The sequence below is a fragment of the Leptopilina boulardi genome, unplaced genomic scaffold, assembly GCF_019393585.1.
Source record: "Leptopilina boulardi isolate dan_hultmark-lab unplaced genomic scaffold, ZJU_Lbou_2.1 LbouV2_278, whole genome shotgun sequence".
In the NCBI taxonomy this organism is placed as follows: domain Eukaryota; kingdom Metazoa; phylum Arthropoda; class Insecta; order Hymenoptera; family Figitidae; genus Leptopilina; species Leptopilina boulardi.
The window spans coordinates 6,543,109-6,566,816 of record NW_026137838.1 but is presented as its reverse complement, the minus strand read 5'-3'; the positions used below and the strand labels follow the sequence as shown (position 1 = coordinate 6,566,816).

Sequence of the window (23,708 nt, the reverse complement as noted above, 5' to 3'; positions counted from 1 at the left end):
ATAATAATAATAATAATAATAATAATAATAATAATAATAATAATAATAATAATAATAATAATAATAATAATAATAATAATAATAATAATAATAATAATAATAATAATAATAATAATAATAATAATAATAATAATAATAATAATAATAATAATAATAATAATAATAATAATAATAATAATAATAATAATAATAATAATAATAATAATAATAATAATAATAATAATAATAATAATAATAATAATAATAATAATAATAATAATAATAATAATAATAATAATAATAATAATAATAATAATAATAATAATAATAATAATAATAATAATAATAATAATAATAATAATAATAATAATAATAATAATAATAGTAATAATAATTATACACGGAAAAAGTCTTATTTAGGACAGCGATATGTTTCTCTAGAATAGCGAAAACTTTCCCTGTTTTAGTAAAACATATCGCTGTTCCAGGTAAAAAATTTTTTCCATGTAATAATAATAATATACTAGCGCGATACTCAATTTTTTGTACGATTCTTACTTCCCCTCCTCCCAAAAAAAAATTAATAAATATTTAAAAAATACAAAAAAAACTTTCAACAAAAATCTTCTGTGACCACAAAAACGTTTCACAGTAGATTTTGAAGAAAAGAAATAATTTTTTTTTTTTGAACAAGAATTTTTTTTTTTTGAACAAGAATTTTTTTTTTTGTATATACTGTTTAAAAAAAAAGGAAAAAGAAAAAAAAGCTTAGCAGACTGCAGTGATAGATAAAAAGAAATGGAAAACTGGGTGGGTTAGCTCTGACTTGAGGGGGCGAGGGAGGGGAGGGGGGGGGTTGAAAGTTCTCAAGAAAATCTTGCGTGGGACTAGTGGCAAGCCTCGAGAAACCAAGGATTTAATATATATATATATATATATATATATATATATATATATAAATCCACCCTTCGACGACGATCGCCTCCATTCGAATCGACCACGAGACGACGAAGACAGAGAAAGAGAAAAAAAAAGGAGAGAGCGAGAAGGTTGTGGGAAAGGGGGCAGATGAAAAGTGAAGGAAAATAGGAGGAAATAGATCAATAATAAACCGTGTTATAGATTCGGCAAAAGTTGAAAAGAGAATTTGTTAAATCATTCCGAGAATATATCACTATACATATATAAGTCACTTGATATATATATATATATATATATATATATATATATATATATATATATATATATATCAGTCACGGTAATAACATGATCTGGTATGTTCAACGAGAGACCTACTTTCCGGAAATAATCAAAACCTATATATTGGATTGTTCCACTCTTTATACCGTTTATAACCTCCTTTTTATCTTTTTAAAATAAAAAACCATTTATCCGACAAAACCTATAATTAAAACTATGATGAATAATCGAAAACGTCCCCACGACATTTGTAAAGAGAAAAGTAACGAAAAAAAAGAAAATAAATTTTTTTTTTCCTTCGAAAAATATGACACCGATTTATTTTTATTTATTAAAAAAAAAAAAATTAAACTTCCGAAATTATTTTCCATTTTTATTAAATTAAGAATGGTTATTGTCAGTTAAAAGAAACTTTTTTTTTTTCAAATAAATGACACAGGAAACTTGTATATTTTTCAAAGTCATTCATCGAGTTATAACAATAATTGTATTTATGCTTGAAAACAAGAAGTTATAGTTTGGTCATAAAAAAAAAATGAACACTAGTTAATAGAAAACTAGTTGAAGAAAATTACACTTTTCCTGAGTGTTCAATATTCAAATGAAAAATATAGCAACGTGTAATAAGATGAATATAAAAAATTTACTGCAAAGTATTTTTAATATTTTTAAGAAAGACTTTTCTTGTAAAATATTCAAAAATTAATAAAAAAAAATAATAATAATAAATAAATTAAATAAACAAAATTAATAAATAAATTAAATAGTAAAAAAAAATTAATTAAATAGTACCAAAAATAATAAATAAATTAAATAGTACCAAAAATAATCTTTAAATTCCATTTATAAATTTTTTAATATATATATATATATATATATATATATATATATAAATGTTAACTAAACTGACTTCCGGTTCTTATCGGTCAAAGATAAGTTCAAGTAAAATTCACAACAATCAGAAGAGGTTGGACGATAAGCAATGTCATCAAACGATAATAAAAAAGAAATCACGTCAACTTTGTGTATTCGACTTCAGAGATTTGTTCATATTTCGTAAAAAAAAAGAAGAAAAAAATTTCTATATTAAATAACAATTGTCCAAATGTAAAAAGTAGTAATACTAACATTTACTACAAAATAGTAATCAGATTTTCGTAAATATAAAACAATTGCGGAAAAATATTTCCCAGTATCAATTAAATGATTATTATTATTAATTTCCTATTAATCAAAATTTTAAACAACAAATAAATTAATACTCTAACTATTAATATTTATAACGAAAGAAGAAGCATTCAAGGCTAATTTTATTAATTTTCGTTTTTTTAAACAAAAATAATGGAATTAAAAAAAAAAATTTTTAGTGTCTCCGGAACATAAAAATTGCCCAGTATAATAAAATTATAAATTAATAATTAAAAAAACAAATTAAAAAAAAAAGTGCAGAAATCGATCTTACCAACTGAAGCGAATCTAATACGTAATCCCATCTCGAATTCTCCGATTATCCAAAATGAAGAATAGTAATAAAAGCACAAAAATGTTATCACCAATGATTGTCAAAAAAAAAAAAATCCGGTACACGAAATAATTTTAACCACAAATGTGTTAAAAAAAAAAACCCCCGGAAATACTGTTGAAATAGTATCAGTCCAAAATCCATTTTTTTTTTGTTTTTGTTTTTGATTTTTCAAAGTGCATACATGAAACAAAATTTGTCTGATGCCTTTGGGGTCGTCGTACCGATATCTGCAATGTACATTCGCCATGATGCAAGCACGCGTGGGTCAGGTAGATCCCCACGTTTTTTGACACTCCTTTTCATCCATTTAGTATAGATTCAAGCATTCACTTCCTGTTTCCTTTTTATTGTTGGTCTTTCACAATTTTTGCCCTATTGCACCTCTATTCTTTCTTTTTCCTCTCTCTCTCTCTTTTCCTCCTTTGGTGGGGGGATCTCACTTAATTGTTGCAAGAAACATCCAAGACATTTAGGTTTCCGATTTTACTGTGTTTTTGGCACTTATCCAAACGTTGAGAGTCGCCTAGACTTTGGTCGTAAAGGTTTTACGTAGAATTATATATTATTTCTATTTCTTGCGATTCAATTTCAATTAACTCAACTGTCAAAATTCTGTTTTGAAAACGTTCCCTTTCATGTGGTATTCTTCTTTTCTTTTTGAAATCCTTTGATGCTACTGCTGTTCAATTCGGAAAATGATTTTAGAAATCTACAATTTTGATTTTACCCTCTGTGGTACATGTATATATGTATTTTCCAAAGCAAAAAGTACTTTTAGTATACTTGGTAAAAAGAGTAGTATAACAGTACTGGAAAACATGTGGCTTTTTAAAAGCACAAAATCTGTATTTGGAAATGAAAAACTATATCTCCGGCGTTTGTATAATCTGCACCGAATTTATTAGCATTAAAAACTCTAACAATGTTTTCTTTTCAAAATGTTTTTCCAATTCGATAAATTACTGAGATATCTTCCATTTGATTACACATAACTCCAAAAATTAAGACACTTTAGACATGTGTATCTTTCCAACATGTGCAAGCAAAAATAGTCTCATCCAAAATCGAGGTTCTCTAAACCAAAAATTTGCCATCACACAAAACATTATCAAAGTAAATTGTCACTTCTACACAAAAATTACTTATTTCACCAAATACAAACTGTACACGAACTGTCTTGTTGGAAAATTAGCCATACACTTCGAAATCTTCATTCCTCTTCTTTCATCTACTGGAATCAAAATCCATATTTTCTTTATCTTCTAAACTTTGGGAAAAAAAATTACGCATTTGAACAAAACCAACTGGCACTGATAATTATTATTGCCATAATTGCTTGAAAAACAGAATGTTAATAGCAAAAAAAAAAAAAAAACATTTTCAGCCCGGATCATTGGGAAAATCGTGTTGACGAGACAATTTTGATGCTGTAAATGTACGCGTGGGTTGTACAAGAGTGAATTCCGAGACGGCCATGCTTGCCGGAAAGTGGCGGCTAGTCCAGGGAAGGCATGGCTCCAGAAACGGAAAGGTGTCCGGTACCATGCTCGGGAGGTGAAAAGCCGCTTGTCGAGCGGATTTCTTGTTCTATTGCTTTTGCTCCTCTCTCTCTTTCTTTCAGTCTTTTTCTCCTTCTGTTATTTTTTCGGTCTTTTTTTTCTCCTTCTGTCTTTTTCTTTCTCTCTTTCGGACTTTTTCTCTTTCTCACAAACACATTTACACTATAACACAGACATTGTGGGCGACGATCATGTTTAAGACTGCTTGTTTCGAGTTAGAACACTACTGGGGGTTATATAGAGTCAGAGAGAGAGAGAGAGAGAGAAGGAACTACTCCTCTCGCGAGACTACGCCTACCTCCAATACACGACGACGATGAAGTCGAATATATGATACCAATCGAACTACTTCACACATACACAAATTCATAATAGTGAAACAAATTTACCACACTTTGGCGAAATCATTATTTTTTTTTATTTCTTATTGAGAAATTATATACTTGGGGAGTGTCCCGCGGATATTGGACGATCGCGAATATTGTGGACGGACACGCCGGGCGACCGGTGCGGCGCTACCGACGGCATGATCTCGAAGCGCCCTCTTGAAAAGAGAGAAAAAAAAAAGGAAGGCGAAAAAAAAACCCTCCTCCTCCTCCTCCCCCCCCACGATGTGTATATAGTAACTGAGGTGGTGGGCGACTGGCTTTTCTCGCGAGGGCGCCACCGAGCGGCAGCGACGCCGACGCCCGCGATCGATAGTGCTTCGTCGACGTCGTCGAGGACGTTTGTCGTCGTAGTAGTCTCGCGAGTGGTCCTCGAAAGCAGCGTACGCATCGCGCGTATAATGTGTATACTAGAAATAAGACGTAGGAAGAGAGAGACAGAGAGAGAGAGAGAGAGATACAGAAATGGGTTGGGCAATATTCAAAAATTTTTTGCAATTTTTTTCGTATAGACAAGGGGCAAAGAAGACAAAAAAAAAAAAAAGGCCAGAAAAGAAACTTTTCGAGGAAATGAAAAGATTCCGCCAGTAAGGAAAAGTCATCACGGTCACTGCGCGCGCCGTATCGTCATTCATTGATTGCGTTGCGTAGCGAATCTACGTCGTATCTCACGGCATGACGGACGTGGGTGCGCGCGCTTACCACCATCAAAGTATATATATATATATACAAAATGCACCACACCGAGTGGAGATGACAGGATATGGAGAGAACGTCATGAGATAAATATATTGAGAGAGAGAGAGAGAGAGAGAGAGAGAGAGAGAGAGAGAGAGGGAGGACAGATTAATACTCTGTCCACTAAAAGGATGCTCTTTCTTTGCTGCTTAAGATTTGATTTAGATGCGATTTCATACAGTAATATACGATATGATTCAGGACATGATTTGATTCGACGAGAGAGATGCTTTATTCGGGAGGACAGTTGTTATTGAATTTAAAGGGGGGGGGGCAAGAAGGTCACTAGGGTGGATCACCCATCTAAATTAAAATAAGTGCCGAGGCTTGTACTCGCAAGTTTTCTTTTGAAAAAAAAAGAAATTACTAAATTGTATCATATTCTTAAATAACTTCTTCTTTCGTTAATATCGGTAATAATAATAAATTCTAAATCTAAATTCGGATCAGTTGGGGTAAATCGAAACAGAGTAGTTGATTCAGTTAAATAAAAAATTTTAAAAACAAATACGGTCTCAAACCTTGTTGGGGGGTGATTCAAGGTTTGAGGCCGTATTTATTTTTAAAAATTTTTATTTAACTGAAATAACTACTGTTTCTATTTACCCCAACTGACCCTAGTCACTTTTTACTAATTAAACTGCGTCGATTCGTTGATTACACAGAAAATTAAAAGGCATTAAAATAAGCTGCAACGCTTATTATTTTAATGCCCTTTTAATTTTCTGTGTATATAAATTACTAACTGTATTTATTAATTTTTAGTCAAAAAATAACTATAATTGATAGTAGAAAATTACTAATTTATTCGTTAATGAAAATTTAGTTTCAAATTAGAATTTGAAATTTCTTTTTAAACGAATTTTTATTTGTTCAAAAACTGCAAATGACCGAACAAACAATCAGCTAAACACAGAAAATTAAATGGCACTAAAATAAGCTGCAACGCTTTTTATTTGAATCCAATTTTGCTTATTTTTAATTCATTTTGATATTAAAATAAGCAAAATTGGATTAAAATAAAAAGCGTTGCAGCTTATTTTAATGCCTTTTAATTTTCTGTGAAAGAATTCGGCGCGATTTTTAAAATTGAGCAATTAGAAATCATCAAATTCACAAAAGTTGATTTTTATAATTGATCAATTTTTAAAAATCGCGCCGTAATCTTTTAGCTGATTAATCGGCCATTTGCAGTTTTCGGACAAATAAAATTTCGGCATTTTAAGAATTCCGTGCAATAAAAATTCGGTTCCTAAAAATTCTATTAAAAAAAAATTAAAAATTCATCTTAAAAAATGATAATAAAATTCTATAAAATTAAAATACTAACGATTTTTATGGGATAATTCCGAAATATTTTGTTTCAAATACGCAAAATGTATATATAGATAAAACATACACAAAGTAGAAACGGAATGTTTTCGTCAGCCATACAAAGATTAGAAAAGAACTCTACTCCAGGATATGAATGACATCCATTAAATATATGTATATATGCGTATATAGAATTAAAAATAGGAATGACGATACATACACACAAAATTAATTAAACTCTCGATAATCTTAATTCACTTTTTGATAAGACAAACAGACGTAGTTTCGTATAATGTATATCGGCTTTAATAGTATATAGACAAAAAAAAAAAAAAGAAACCAAATAAAAAATATCAAATTAGCAATAATTCACAATTTTTGATTTTTATCATTATAATTTTTCTCAGTTAATTGTATATTAGTTATCTATATCATTCACTGTATTCTAATCATGTTTATAGTGTAATTTTTTGCAGAAGCAGAACGCCCAAGAAAGATAAAATGTTGTAAAGTAAATTTTACCAACCGATAATGCTCAGCGCTTCTTTTTTTTTTTTTTTTGATATCTTTATCTCGAGTTGAACAAAACACAGAACAAAATGTATATATGTGATAGGTCAAAGATTTTTGATAAACTCAAAAAAGAAAAAAAGTCTCTCTTTTTAGTCAAGTTGATTTCAATTTCACTTTGTAGAAAAATTAAATGACATTTAACTGTTTTTTATTTTTTAAATTTTTAAATAGAAAATCGAATTTTTGTTTCTAAAATAATAAAAACCCAAAGAGGAGAGAAAAAATTAATTTTTTTTTCTCCTCGAATGTTATCTGGGAATGGCTCTAAATTGCCCTCCATATGTGTCATTAAGCAACAGTATATAGTGACAAAGAATGTCTCCATATATGGTAAGGTTGGTCATGTTCTTGAGCTGAATCACGACAAGCGCCCAAGAGGACCTTTGATGATCTGTGAATCATGCTCCAAGACTTCCAAGTGAACTTCAGTCGCTCGCCAAATGCAAATTATTGCAATTGAAATGAAAGGTTTTCTTTTACACTCAGAGAAAAATGGAAAAAAATGAATAAAGTAATTTTTACTATACTTTAAAAGTAAAACTGTCCATAGTTTCTGCACATTTCTCGTAATTTTTAGTTGAGAAATAGTAAAATTTACTTCTGAACTGAAATTATTCCAGATTTCGTAAATTTTACTATTTCTTAACTAAAAATTACCAGAAATACGCAGAAACTGAAAACATTTCAGATTTTACTTTTAAAGTATTGTAAAAATTACTTTATTCGTTTTTTTCCATTTAAATATAAATTCCAATTGAAAATATTTTCTATACTGGCTGTGTAAGGGTTCAATAATGGTTTATTTTTCATTTATACTTGTTTTGATAAAGTTCATTCAATAAAATTAAACGTTAAAGAAGGTCAAATTCGTCTATGCATTCAGTATTAAAAGAATGAGTGAGACTTTCGCCACAGGAGTTGTGTGCCCACGCAACGCAGTCATTCATTGATTGCATCGTGTGGAGTATATATATGTATATACACGCTAGACTTACGTTGCTGCACGTAAAATAGCGTGGCGCGTGAGTATACGTCATACGATTAGCGAGCCAATATAATACGAGTGTTAAAACACCATGCATATATGGTACTTATTGCTTTAAGAATGAAAATCCCTGCTTACAGCTCATGCAAGAAAGATTATATTATTCAACATGATTTTATCCTAATTACACGCAACTTAATTCACAAATATTTTATCAGATATCTGTAGAATATTTCTTAATTTAAAAATTGTTTCTTATTTTAAGAATATTATATTCTAACTTTAAGAATAAAATGAGTGGGAAATATTCTTAAATAGGCGCCAAGAAGATATTCTTAAAATTAGAATCTAATTTTTTCAATATATAAGAAAATAATAAAAATAATTTTATAAATTACTTTAAAATTGAATAAATTTTTTAGTTTAATTCAACAGCGAGAAGAAAATATTCTTAGATTTAGAATATATGTATTATCTATTTTAGAATATTTTATATTTAAATTCAGTATGTGCTGTTCTTAAAATTAGAATATTACATATTAAATTTAAGTATAAAATATTCTAAAATAGGTCCTAATGTATTCTAAATTTAAGAATATTATTTTTTTGTCTACTAAAATTTTAACAATATTACATACTGAATTTAAGTATATAAAATATTTTTAAATACGCGACAAGAATAAAAATTCGCTAAGAATATATTCTTGGCGCGTATTTAAAAATATTTTATATACTTAAATTCAGTATGTAATATTGTTAAAATTTTGGTAGACAAAAAAAGAATATTCTTAAATTTAGAATACATTAGGATCTATTTTAGAATATTTTATACTTAAATTTAATATGTGATATTCTAATTTTAAGAATAGCACATACTGAATTTAAATATAAAATATTCTAAAATAGATAATAGGTACATATATTCTAAATCTAAGAATATTTTCTTCTCGCTGTTGAATTAAACTAAAAAATTTATTCAATTTTAAAGTAATTTATAAAATTATTTTTGAATATTTGTTTTATAGATATATATATATACAAATACCTACTTTCATTATTATTTAGAAAAGGCGTTTTTTATTCGAAACAAAAGATACATTACACTCTTTGTTATAACTCTTTGAAAGCGAAAATAATTTGCAATAGAAATTCTAGTTTCTATATACATTGCCAAAAGAAAAAGATACACATAAAGGTAGAAACTTTGCAAATAAATGAATATATGTTCGTGAAACAGATCAAATATATATATACTTGTTCTACAGAAGTGGAACAAAAGAACAATAGAGTGACTAATAACAAATAAGCAAATAATAAATAAAAAACAAATAAGCCAAAACAATATAATAATAATAATAATAATAATAATAATTTGTATTATTTTTAAAAAAATTCTGAGCATGAAGGTTCTTTGAATAAAGTAAATATAATAATAATTTAGAAAAATTTGCGAGAACAATTAAAGTTATTACAGCATAAAAAAAAATGTCTTTACTCATCACTAAATTTGAGATTGACGTAAATATGACTGCAATTTATCATTGGTCCATGTTATGGAGGTTAGTGGCGTGTGGGTGAATACATATATACATATATAAAAATATATGTGTGATGAATAACAGATAAGTACTTGAGTTTTGAATGAAACAAAATGAAATAGACGAAAGGGTGGCTAAGGAGAATAAAACAGGTTAGGGGTTGTGCTGTGAGATAAACTAAGTGGGAACAGGGGAGGGGGGGGTGAGGGTAATTCTTTACTTTGTACAAAATACATTCTCACAATTTTATGAATAAACCCTTTTTGCGATGCAGCAAAAAACGAAAAAATGAATGAGAAAAATGCACCCAAAAAAAAAGTGAAAGAAAAAGAATGAGTGTACCATTACGATGAAAGTCGTGATTGCCGAAGGAAGACATTTTTTTCCCCAGTTACTCTTTTTTCCTATCGATCTGTTCTAACAAGATGACATAAAAGAAAGATATTATGTTTAAAATCAAAAGAAAATTTTTAATACGAAAAAAATTTTTAATTTAATTTTAATGAATAAAAATGTTTATCGAATATACAAAAAGAAAATAATTGAGTTTGATTTTTTTCTCAAAGGGTTGAATATATATATTTATAACTTTTCGAATAAGGAGGAGTAAAAAAAAAAGCAAAACAAGAAACTTAAGTAAATGTTAGTAACGAAGGAAAACTATATAGAAGTTGTTTCGCCTAATTAAGAGACGGTGGTAAGATTATTAAGCGCCTGGTTTTAAAATAGCAAGCGACCCACTGCCCAGGAATGTAAGGGCAGACCGCTTTTATTGTCGTCCGGGCCCTAAGATTAACTTGGACTGATCTCCGCTTGGCCTGCACCAGACTATAACACGCGAGAGAATTTCCAACCCTATCAAACAAATATATATACAACTTCTCTACAATCAATTTTTACCGAGAATCAACAAAAAAAAAAAAAAAAAAGAGAGAGAGAGAAAACAATTAATTTATTGCCACATACAAATTTTTTTTTTGACGTGTTTACAAAAAAAAAAATTAAGCCGTATCTACTTGAAAATTAAGTTATATGTACCGTAAAAACATTGATATCTATCCATAGAATCTGTTGAAAAAAGCGTATCTACAAAACTAAAATTTATAAAGATAACTGAAATTTTTTTTCTATCTACAAAAAATTTAACTTTTAATTAACATAATGTCATAGATAATTTTACAGTATTTTTTCTCATTTTACCGTATCTACACCGATTTTAACAATATTTGGACACAAAAAGACAATTACAAGAAATAACAAGATAATTTAACTCTAATAACCGTATGTACACCGAATTTAGTAAAATCCTAACACAAAAAAAACTACAAAATAACATAAGCCGTATCTGCAAAATGATTGAAATTATACCGTATTTACACAGATTTTAAGAAAATAACTTAAGCCATGTCTACAAGGTAATTGAACACTAATTTCACCGTATCTACACCGATTTTAACAATGTCCGGTCGCCAAAAAACCACTACATAACTTCAGCCGTATCTAGAAGATAATTAATCATCTTGTACATACGGATTTAGTTACTTAGTAGCAGTTTTGCTGTTTGGATTTTATTACAATCGGTGTAGATGCGGTAAAATGAGATTTTAATCATTTTGTAGATACGGTTAAGTTATTTTGTACTTATTTTACTGAAATACGTGTAGATACGGTATTTAAAGTTCAATCTTATTGTAGATACAGCATAAGTTATTTTATAGTAGTTTTTCTGTCCGGATTTTGTTAAAATCGATGTAGTTACGGTAAAAATAGATTTTTAACAAAATAACAACAAACAACATAACTTAAGCTTTATCTAAAATATGATTAAACTATATAATTTTACCGCATCTACACCTATTTTAACAAAATCCGGACACATAATGACAACTATATATAATAACTTAAGCCGTATCTACAAAATAATTGAACTCTAATAACCGTATCTACACGGATTTTAGAAAAATTACTACAAAATAATATAAGCCGTATCTACAAGGTGATTGAACTCTAATTTGACCGTATCTACGCACCGATTACAACAAAATCCGGACACAAAAAGACAACTACAAAATAACTTTAAGCCGTATCTACAAGATAATTAATCTCTAATTACCGTATCAACAAGGTGATTGAACTCTACTTCTACTGTATCTACACCGACTTTAACAAAATCCAGACACAAAAAGATAACTACAAAACTAAAACCGTATCTACAAGATGATTAATCATCTTGTACATACGGTGTAAGTTATTTTGTTAAAATCAGTGTTGACGCGGTAGAATTAGAGTTCAATCATCTTGTAGATAAGGCTAAAGTTATTTTGATGAAATCCGTGTTGATACGGCTTTAGTTACTTAGTAGCAGTTTTGCAGTTTGGATTTTGTTACAATCGGTGTAGATGCGGTAAAATGAGAGTTAAATCATTTTGTAGATACGGCTAAGTTATTTTGTAGAAATACGTGTAGATACGGTAATAAAAGTTCAATCTTATTGTAGATACAGCATAAGTTATTTTGTAGTAGTTTTTCTTTTCGGATTTTGTTAAAATCAATGTAGATACGGTAAAATTAGATTTCAACAAAATAACAACTACTATAGATAACTTAAGCCGTATCTACAATGTGATTGAACTCTAATTTTACCGTGTCTACACCGATTTTAAAGAAATCCGGAGCAAAATGACAACAACTAAACTTTCGCCGTATCTACAAGATAATTAATCCCTAATTACCGTATCTTCATCGATTTTAATCGAAATTCTTACCCGAAAGGACGTAACTACAAAACCACGTATCTACAGTGCAATTTTTTGAGAGCAAAAATTCAAAGACAAAAAAATATTGAATCATTCGCATTGACGTAAGTAGCAGTAGTGAGTGATTCTTGCAGTCAGTACGGAAAGACAGAAAATGCGAGATGGGTCGATCTCTGGGATGAGCAAGAAGAGGGTTAGGAAAAAGAGTATAAGAACTGCCGAGTGAAGAAGTGAGGCCAAAAGAGGGAGCCAAGGAGGTATCAACGTTAAAAGCGAGGGTCAGGATTAAATATAACCGTGGGCTCGGGCTATTTATAAAGATTAACTTGTTGGCCCGATAACGAAGTAGGCGAGACAGAGAGCAACAGAATGATAGAAGGAGAGAAAATGTTAAGAGAGTGAGAAAAAAGAGAGGCGCAAAATGAGAGAGTAAGAGAGAAAGAGAGAAATAGTATCGCAAAATGAGCGAAAGAGAGAGTGAGAGAGAAAAATAGAGAGAAAGAGAAACGAGGAAAGAACCCAAGGGGGCTGGAGTGGGGTGTGGAGGGGAGGCGGGGGCAACGACCACGTCACATTGTCGCGCAGCAATTGCACGCGGGAACCGGGCCGAGTCCGAGGCAAAATTCCTTCTACTTATTTCTCATCTTCTTTTTTCTCTTCCAGCCTCTCTTCTGACTCGCCTTCTTCGTCTACTTCTTCCACATCTCTTCATCTCTCTCTTTCTCTCTCTCTCTCCCTCCTTACGTTTTACTCTCTTACACACTCGCGCCGGGTCGTTGAATAGTTCGTTTACAGTTTACATGCTTGGCGACTCGCGCCAGTCGAGTCGAAGGTTCTGAGAACTTGCTCCCTGCTTGTACACACGTATATTCAGCGAGAGAAGTTTGATTGCTATTACTAACGACTATCTAGTTAGTTAGATCAATGTTCGTCGATGAGGATGTCACTGAGATCATTTCCTTCATCAAAAAAAATTTATTTCTTATTTTTTTTTTTTTCTTTTCAATATTTCCAAATTAACTTGGGAATTAAAATGTCAAAGGATTAAAAAAGAAAAATCATGAATTTTTAATGAAGAAAAATTAATTCTATATTTAATGAATTTGGAACTAATTTTGTTTAGTTGCTGCAACTAATCTGTATTGTTGCCACTAAAAATATATTATTACTACAAGTTTTTAGTTTCAACAAAATTTAATTGGTTGTTGTAATTACTAAAAATTTGTGGTAGTGACAAATATATTTTTAGTACAGATTTGTTGTAGCGACCAAACAAAATTAGTTCCAAATTTAGTAAGAAAAATTAATTTTTTCTCCGTGTACATTTTACCAAACCTCGAAAATGAATTTATACCATACTGTCTTGTAATCTTTCATAAATCATACACTCTCTAAATCTGAATTAGTAAAAATGTTTACTAATTTAAATTAGTAAACATTTTTACTAATTTAGATTTATAGAGCAACAATTTTAACCAAAAAAAAAAAAAAAAATTCCAAAAATGAAAATGCAATTATTATTAATTTCCTAAATTCTCTAATTTGCTATACAACAAATTGCAACAAAAAAAATAGAAACAAGGAGGAAAAAAATACAATTGCAAAAAACAAGAATCCCTGGAATGTAGAAAAAGATCAACAACATATCTCAAGAAAGAATAAACAGAAAAGAGAATTTCAAACTCGCCCATTTACAGCTAGTTTCCCATCATTTACAAGGCGAGAACTACATTAGTCTCCTCTAATCGTCACTGATTTAAATATTATACATGTTAGTTCAAAAACCAGCTCCCGACAAAAATGAATCGGTAAAAAAAAAAAGTAACTATTAAGGATACAATCAAGTGGGAGGGCAAAAAAAAAACACACACACACAAGAGAAAGAGATAAAAAATACGGAAGACAAAGACTTATAGGACATCGACTGGAAATCGTCATTGCGGTTTACAAGCATATGCGATCCTGATGTGGTTCAGTCCGAATGGAAAATAAAAATAAAAATAAAAAAAAAAAAAAAATGTGTATTAAGAGACGTGAGAAAAGAATGCGAAAGGGAGATAGAGAAAACAGGAACATAACCGGTCGAGGCAACGTTATGCAGCAATTATCACGCGCTCGTGGAAGTGGCATGATAACGTGTACTTTCATGGCGACGCGACGGTCCTTACTATACAGAAAGAAAAGAGGGGGGGGGAGGGATAAGAAAAACAAAAATTTAAAAAAAAATTTAGGAATTTTTGTTGATATTTTCTTTAAAATTGTGTTTTTGAAAGGATGTATATGACAAGTACATAAGTAATTATATATATATATATATATATAGATGTAATACTCAAGAGGGGCAAAAAGTGAATGTAAATAAGAGCAAAGCTCAAGAAATATTTATTTAAAATGATCTAATTACTCTGCTATGTGCTAGTAACGAGATACAGTATGACAAATATTTTTATTTTTTCTCTTTTTTTTCTCTTTTTTTCAAACATTTTCAAAACCACATTAAAATATTATTATAACAAAAACAAATATAATAGGAAAAACAAAATGTTTATCTGTAACAGCGATATGTTTCTCTAGAATAACGAAAAATTTCGCTATTTTAGTGAAACATATCGATATTTCAAGTAAAGTTTTTTTCCCCTGAAAGAATATTTTGAAGAAAAAAATTAATTTTAATTTTAATTTATAAATAATTTTTAAATGAAATAATTTTTCTTGTTAGAAAAAACGATTTTTTGAAACTTTTTTTTTTTTTTTGTATTCGAGCAAATCTTTATTATGTCTCTAAGGGACCTTAGAAGCAAAAAATTAGAGGTTATGTTTCGAAATTTTTAAGCGAAAATATACACTACTTTCAATAAAAATTATTCATATTTAAGTCTTCATTATAACAAAAATATTCAATAAAAATTGTTTTTAATTTTACATAAGTCAAAAATAACTATTAATGGTCAAATTACACAGAAAATTAAAAGGTATTAAAATAATAAGCGTTGCAGCTTATTTTAATGCCTTTTAATTTTCTGTGTTTTGGTATTAAAATAAGCAAAATTGGATTAAAATAATAAGCGTTGCAGCTTATTTTAATACCTTATAATTTTCTGCGTAACGTAAACATAACCTAAAATTCGTTTCCTTATGAGGTCCCTTTCTTTGCGATGCGTCAAATATTTATAAAGTGGCATTTTAAAAAATGTAAAAGAGGAAAATTTTCTCAATTAGTATTATTATTATTTATATTATTATTATCACTGTAAAAAAAGGTACTAAAATAGTACCGATTTTAGGTATTAAAATAGAACCAAAAGGCAATTTAGTACCTAAATTTGGTATTAAATTAATAACTCTCGTTTTATAGTGATTTATTATTATAAATTATTATTATTATTATTATTATTATTATTAAAAATTTTAAAGAAATTAATTTCGTACATAAAATTTCACAAGAGTGACTCCGATAATTTTTTTTTTTTTGGAGTCACTCATTATTGTGAATCTCTCACTATCAGACACAAATACTACAAAACAAAAAAAAGAAGAATCAAAGAAGAAAATGAATGAGAAGAGTGTAAAATCAGTCCTAGAAACATTATGACATTCATTCGCAGTTGTGAAAAAAAAAAAAATGTTATTATCACATAATATGGCCATGGAAGAACGACAGTATAGATAATGATACGCTTACGCCCATTCTTTCAAATTCAAAAATTGATTATAACCACAAAACATTATAGTGTTAATTACGAGTATATAAAATTTTATTTTATTTTTTTTTTTTGTTATATATAAAACTTCTGTGTTTATTAATAATTAATAAATGTATTTTGAGTCTTCATTCATTGTCTTATACAATTTCCCCACCCACCTCCCCCGTTCTTTCCATAACAATTATTATAATATTCCTTTACATCAAACACGTGTCCAATCACCCCTCGGAATTGTTGGTTATCATTATCGCACGCAGATTGCACTTTGTCCTTTGGAATGTGTTCTCGTCATGAACAGTTGTTTTTACCAAACAAACGCAATTCTTAATTTTTTAAATTTACAATTGAATTTTTGTTTTTAAATTTACCTTTTTGATTAAATTATTTTTTTTTTTTTTTTGATTTTTAATTTTCTTAAACACGAAAAAAAAAAAATTATTTGCAACAGCGATATGATTTCTCTAGAATAATGAAAATTTTCACTATTTTATAGAATAAAGATAATATCGCTGTTCCAGTTAAACTTTTTATTGTTTTAGGAAGTAAATATTTTTTTCCCGTGAACAAAAATAGATATGTATAGAAATAAAATATTTAAAAAATAAACGCAAAAAAATCTTCACCTAGAACAGCGATAAGTTTCTTTAGAGCAGCGATATATTTCTCTAGAATAGAGAAAATTTTCGCTGTTTTAGTGAAATTTACTTTTTGTTCTAGGTGAAAATTTTTTTCCATGTAAGAAAATTAGTTTTTTTTTCTGGGGCAATTGAAATATTTTCAAATGAGCTTTTTTGTGGGATTAATTTTAGCGTAGATAAAAAAAAGTGTCCCAGTGCCCTTGTAGAGGTATCAGGGTAGAAAATTGACTTCATTTTCCTCGATATCTTTTTTTTTTTTTTTTTTTTTTTTCTTTTTTCTTTTTTCTTTTTTCGTTATCATGTCTATATTGTTTTTATCGACGCTTGGAGTTGGATAGTATCAAAAGAGGTCTCTCCTGTATTGCACGAAGGGTAGCGAAGGTCGAGGGCAAAGCGTTTCCATTTCCGCTCTAATGAGAACGATACAATGGACGCAATTCAAGCCCAATGAAATCTCAACGAAGAATGTTTTTCAAGAGACTTTCGGAAGTCTTTGATCAATTTTATAAATAATTTCCTGCTTTACAATTGCAAGCGGAAGTGACTTTTCTTATACTACATATATATATATATATATATATTCTCAATTATCAAACTACATAAAAACTATTATTTTTAATTTTAATTAAAAATTTAAAAAAAGTATATTGATAAATTAATAATTAAATTTTTTTGATTTTTCAAATTTTTTTGAAGAATTGATTTGAGGTATATAAAGAAAGAAAATAAAAATGGAAAAAAGGGAGAAAAAGGTGATCTCAAGCTTGTTTCTCTTTACTCGTTAGTCACGGTCTCGCCTTCATGAATGAATTCATTCCCAGCTACGAAGAATAGTAGTATCTACCGCTATTACAACTTCTACTACTAATACCATCACCACTTTATACTGTCATCACTGTCACACTACAATCACCGTTTCATATATATATATATATATGTATAAACGACGAATCAAACGACATAAAATTTTTTTTTTTGAAGAACCCTTCAAACAATTGATCTTTGTTCTCTTACAATTTTAATTTTATTGTTTATCACCAAACATTTCTCTAATATAGACAAAGGCAAATGCCGCCTTTAAATTGAAACAATGTCAAACTTCCTTTATTTTATTTTATTTTTTTTTGACTACAGTGAAAAAATTTTTCATTCAAGTAAAAACTATATAATATAATAATAAAAATAATTGATACTATTATCAAATAAACGTTTACTTTTTTCAAATACACTTTATTTTGAGTCAAATAAATTTTATTTAAACCAATAATTTCTCTATTTGAAATAAATACTATTTAATTGATTCAATTATAATAAATTATTTGATGTAACTAAATATTTATTTGGTATAAATAAATATTTATTTGATAACAGTCAAGTTAAAAAAAAAAACGTTCTTTTAAATATTTTCAAATTGCAAAACAAAAAACCATTGATAAAAAAACAAATTCTTTTGATTAACAAACAAATAAAAAAAAAAAAGAAAGAATAGAAATTCTCAGACTATTAACTTTCTCTAAATAAATCCATCCATCAACAATATTAATGAAATATCGGCTCAATAACAAAACAGGACTAAAAATAAAAAATTTAGGACTTCTAGAAAGATTGCCTGATGGTATATATATACGAGACTCATGGGTCGAAGTACGAATTTCGGGTCAAATAAGATGGCTGATTCTTCATCTTTCTCTTTTTTTTCTCTCTCTCTCTCTTTCTTAGTCAGTTGAAATTCCATCTGACGTGAATTCGTGTCACACACTTGAAATGAGGCCATCTTAAGGCTTTACTAATTCACCTACACTGAAAAACTTTTCATTTCAAAAAGTTAATATATATATATATATATATATATATATATATATATATAATTTTTAAATGACAAAAATTTTAATTCATCGCATTTTAATTTGTCCAAATTTTTGCGTCGCGGAAATTTCATTTGTCCGAATTTATATTTGCCCGAATTTTTAAATAATAAAATTTTTGCGACGTCGAATTTTTATTTTTCCGAATTTTTAAATTATCAAATTTTTGCGCTATCAAATTTTTAACAAGCCGAATTTTTTATTCGCCCGAATTTTTAAATAATAATATTTTTGCTACACCGAATTTTCATTTGCCCGAATTTTTAAATGATCAAATTTTTGCGATACCAAATTTTTAACAAGTCGAATTTATAATTGTCCGAATTTTTAAATAATAATATTTTTGTTACACCGAATTTTCATTTGCCCGAATTTTTGAATGATCAAATTTTTGCAACGCCGAATTTTAATTTGTCCGAATTTTTAAATAATCAAATGTTTGCGATAGAAAATTTTTAACAAACCGAATTTTTATTTGTCCGAATTTATATTTATCCGAATTTTTAAATGATCAAATTTTTGCGATACCAAATTTTTAACAAGCCGAATTTATATTTGTTCGAATTTTTAAATGATCAAATTTTTGCGATACCAAATTTTTAACAAGCCGAATTTATAATTGTCCGAATTTTTAAATAATAATATTTTTGCTACACCGTATTTTCATTTGCCCGAATTTTTAAATGATCAAATTTTTGCAACGCCGAATTTTAATTTGTCCGAATTTTTAAATAATCAAATGTTTGCGATAGCAAATTTTTAACAAACCGAATTTTTATTTGTACGAATTTATATTTACCCGAATTTTTAAATAATAATATTTTTGCGACACCGTAATTTTATTTGCCCGAATTTTTAAATGATCAAATTTTTGCAACGCCGAATTTTAATTTGTCCGAATTTTTTTATTCGATCGCATTTTTAAATAATAAAATTTTTTGCGGCGCCTAATTTTCATATGTCCAAAATTATAAATCATCGAAGAAACAATTGATCGAAAGATTTCGGTGCAATTTTTAAAAATTGACCAATTAGAATAATAATTATTATCAAGAAAATCGTAATTGATTAATTTTTGAAAATTTCGTCAAAATCTTTCTGTCGATTTTTTGTTCGGTTATTTATAATTTCGAACAAATGAAAATTCGTCGTCTTAAAAAATCATAAAAATAATTCCGACAAATTAAAATTCGTTGAATTAGTACTAGTTTTTTTTTACCCTAAAAATACGGAAAATTATACACTAAAATAATGTATTTAATTGAATATGAAGCATATTAATTTCTGCTATTATTTTATTAAGAAACGGCTAAATAGTACAAAAATAGTTTTCCCCATTTCGAAATTAATTTTTGAATATCGTACAAGTAAAAATGAAAATAATTTGACAATAGAGAAGAAAAAAAAGAAATAAATGGTAAAGATAATGATGATGATGATGATGATGATTTGGGGTGAGGTCATGAGTATCATGGAGGGGGTAAAAACGTTTATCATTCATATCGTAGGCCTACTTTGGACCCTGGAGCAAATCCTTCGCCTCTTAGGAGGTCTCTAACAAGAGATGGAATGAGAGGCAAAAGAAGGGGCGAGAGGGGGGAGGGGGGGTATTAAGAGAGAAAAAGAGAGTCTGAATGAGCACCGTCTAGGAGTCAAGAGAGAAGAGTGTCCGCCCGGAGGTCTGCCGATGGGTCGAAGGGGGTATTAGAGGGACGAAGGGGGATTCAATGGCATTCGAGGAATGCCATGTAATAATCTAGCCTCGCGTTCATGAGAACCGCTCGATAGGAGGCGCCACCTCTCGGTACACAAATACTTCCGTTAAATTTTTAATTTTCCCCCCCAAAAAAAAAAAAAATCCTCCCAAAAAACAATTTAAAAATTCACTTTTGTAACGTCATCATGAAAATAATAATAAAAAAAAAAAAAAAAACAGAAAAGCACTGCTCGACATTTATAACTGTACACAACATTTTACATATTATATTTGATGCAACGTGTATATTCTCGAATGTGAATTTAATGAGAAGAATAAATCATTTTAATGTAACGCGAAAGATCTTTGTATCGGGTGTGTGTATGCAAGAGGAGAGGGGGGAGGGGGTAGCGAGAAAAATAAAAAGGGGGATAGAGAACCAGATGAATAACCGAGAAGAGAGAGAGAGAGAGAGAGAGAGAGAGAGAGAGAGAGAGAGAGAGAGAGAGAGAGAGAGAGAGAGAGAGAGAGAGAGAGAGAGAGAGAGAGAGAGAGAGAGAGAGAGAGAGAGAGAGAGAGAGAGAGAGAGAGAGAGAGAGAGGGATGAAAAAAAATAACCGGTATTTTTGCGTTGAGCTTCGAGGGGTGCATTTCGTTGCGATTATAAAAGGCAGCAGCCAACCCCCGGTGGTGTGTCTAGACGACGTGGCCTCCGATCAAAAACAGACCACCGAACTGAAAAGGCTGAAAGGGCAAGGAACTCCTCACAATGCCAAGAAATTAAAGTTTCTTCGTACCTACCTAGTCGCTCCATTCTTTCTCTCTCTCTCTCTCTTTCTCTCAATTGCTTTTTTTCTCTCTCTTTCTCTCTCTCGATCTCACAGAGTCCGTGTTACACGACGTATATGTGAAGAGCAAAAAAATAAAAAAAAAAATTGTTGTGGTGGTCCCGGTCGAGTCTCCGAATAACGCTGTGGTGGAACGGACATATATAAAGAGGAAACAAGAGGGGTAGAAAAGGGCTTTATTCTGGTTGCTGGGATTCTGGGTCCCTGATGGGGTTGCACTTACATTGTACCAGATAACCCACTTTCCGTTATTTTCACAAAAAAAAAAAAAAAAAAAAAAGAAAAAACGCTCCTAAACTGTAGAAATGAGAAAGTGAAAATATTTTTTAATGAATTCAGAATTTATATTTATTTTAATATCGTCAAGATGCAGAATTGAAATATCTGATATATATATAAATACAAGTGGAATTGATAAAGACCTCTGGAATGTTAGATAAGTCCATCTAGGACTAGCAGCGAACAGCTGTCAAGTTAAAGAGGAATTTCACTTAATAAGAAACAGAATCCAATATATATATATATATATATACACATATACTAGCCGTTATAATTTATCATTTTCAAAATCGAAAATCCTAAACAAAAATTTATGCATCAATACTCCCATAGAATTTGATGAGAAAATTTTTTTTTTATTTTTTTTACAATTTGGAAAATTCGAGATAAAAACAAAAATCATTTGATAAATTTAAACTCAAAAAAAATGTTTCTTTGGAATCAAAGAAAAGTATTTCTTTATTACAGGATCAAAGACATGTTTTTCTTAAATTTAAAAAAAAAAAAATTTTTACTACAACATTTTGAAATCTTGATTTCGTAGGAAGTCAAAATTAAAATTAGGTGTCAAATCATACAAAATTTATCAGAAGTACATAGACAATAAATGAAAAACAATAATAATAATAATAATAATAATAAAAATAACCCTAAACGTTGGAAAAACATAAAATTTGGAGTTGGAATCATAATGATTAAATTAATCGAATTTTTTAACGATTAAAAATAAATAAATTCATAATCACACTGAAAATTTTTTTTTTTTTTTTTATTTAAATAATCGGTTACTTGATTATTATCAAATAAATATTTATTTGTATCAAATAATTATTATTTGAGTAAATTAAATCGTATTTCCTTCGAATACAAAATTTATTGGTTCATATATAGTGCATTTAATTTAATTATTTTGATTTCAAAAATTTTTTTGGTTCAAGTAAATATTTATTTTAGTCAAGTAATTGATTATTTGAATCAAATAATTTTTTTTTCATTTCACACTCTCTAAATCTCAATTAGTAAAAATTTTAATTATAAATGACTCAATTTTTTTGCTTTTGAATTAATAAAATTTAATTAATAGTACAAAAAAAAAAAAATTTTACTACCGAATTAGTAAAATTTAACTAATAGTAGAAAAAATTTATTTACTACTCTCTAAATTTGAATTAGAAAAATTTTTAACTAATTTGAATTAGTGACTCACTTTTTGCTATTGAATTAGTAAAATTTTACTAATTATTAGTAACTTTGACTAATAATTAGTGAAATTTAACTAATTCAATAGGAAAAAGTGAGTCACTAATTCAAATTAGTAAAAATTTTCACTAATTCAGATTTAGAGAGTATCAAATTTTTAAAATTTAACTAATTGATAATAGACAAAATTTATTTTTACTATCGAATTAGTAAAATTTTAACTAATTCCAAAGCAAAAAGTGAGACACTAATTCATATTAGTTAAACATTTTTTTACTAATTTGAATTTAGAAAGCAAAAATAAATAAATTAATATATAATCAATAATAAAAAATAACAAAAAAATAAAAGAAAATTATTAAATAAATAGATAAAATATAATATAAAATTAAATTAAAGTTGCGATTGGCACATATAATTATATAGTATATTTTATCAATTTATTTATTTTTTTGTATAATATTTTATTAATTTATTTTTCCTTTTTATTAATTAATTTACTATATTTATTTAATTTTTCAGTGGTTATGAATTTATTTATTTATCATTAACCGACAAAAAATTAGATTAATTCAATCATTATAAGGAAAAAAAAAAAAAAATCTTTATCTAAAACAACGTTATATTTATAGCGAAAAATTTCCCTATTTTAGTGAAATATATCGTTGATTCAGTGAAACTTATCATTGTTCCAGGTGAAGATTTTTTTTTTCTCCTTGTAATGATTCAACTGTTTCTCCAAAATTTTTGGGAATTTTTCTTTTAATTATTATTTTTACTTTATTAATCCTGTAATTCTGACAATTTTCCATATAATTTGCCATCTAATTTTCATTTTGCAGGGTGTCTAATAAAAATTTGAATTAAAATTCCAGGACTTTCCAGGACAAATTTCTTATTTTTCCAGGACATTAAATTGAATGAC

The 23,708-nt window shown here is 28.4% G+C and overlaps 1 protein-coding gene across 6 annotated transcripts in view; it reads right to left on the bottom strand.

Moving 5' to 3' along the window:
* Positions 1–23,708, bottom strand: part of LOC127281832 (serine/threonine-protein phosphatase 4 regulatory subunit 1-like) — a 220,621-nt gene that overhangs the window by 193,251 nt on the left and 3,662 nt on the right. Inside the window, exon 1 of one of the 6 annotated variants that reach the window (XM_051305766.1) lies at positions 2,642–2,781. The exons of 4 other annotated variants lie outside the window; for them this stretch is intronic. In XM_051305766.1, coding sequence (XP_051161723.1) covers positions 2,642–2,672 — 31 coding nt within the window. In that variant the 5' untranslated portion in view covers positions 2,673–2,781. Of the gene's footprint in view, positions 1–2,641; positions 2,782–23,708 lie in introns of those variants that run through there. One more of the 6 variants, XM_051305768.1, reaches the window with a different exon arrangement.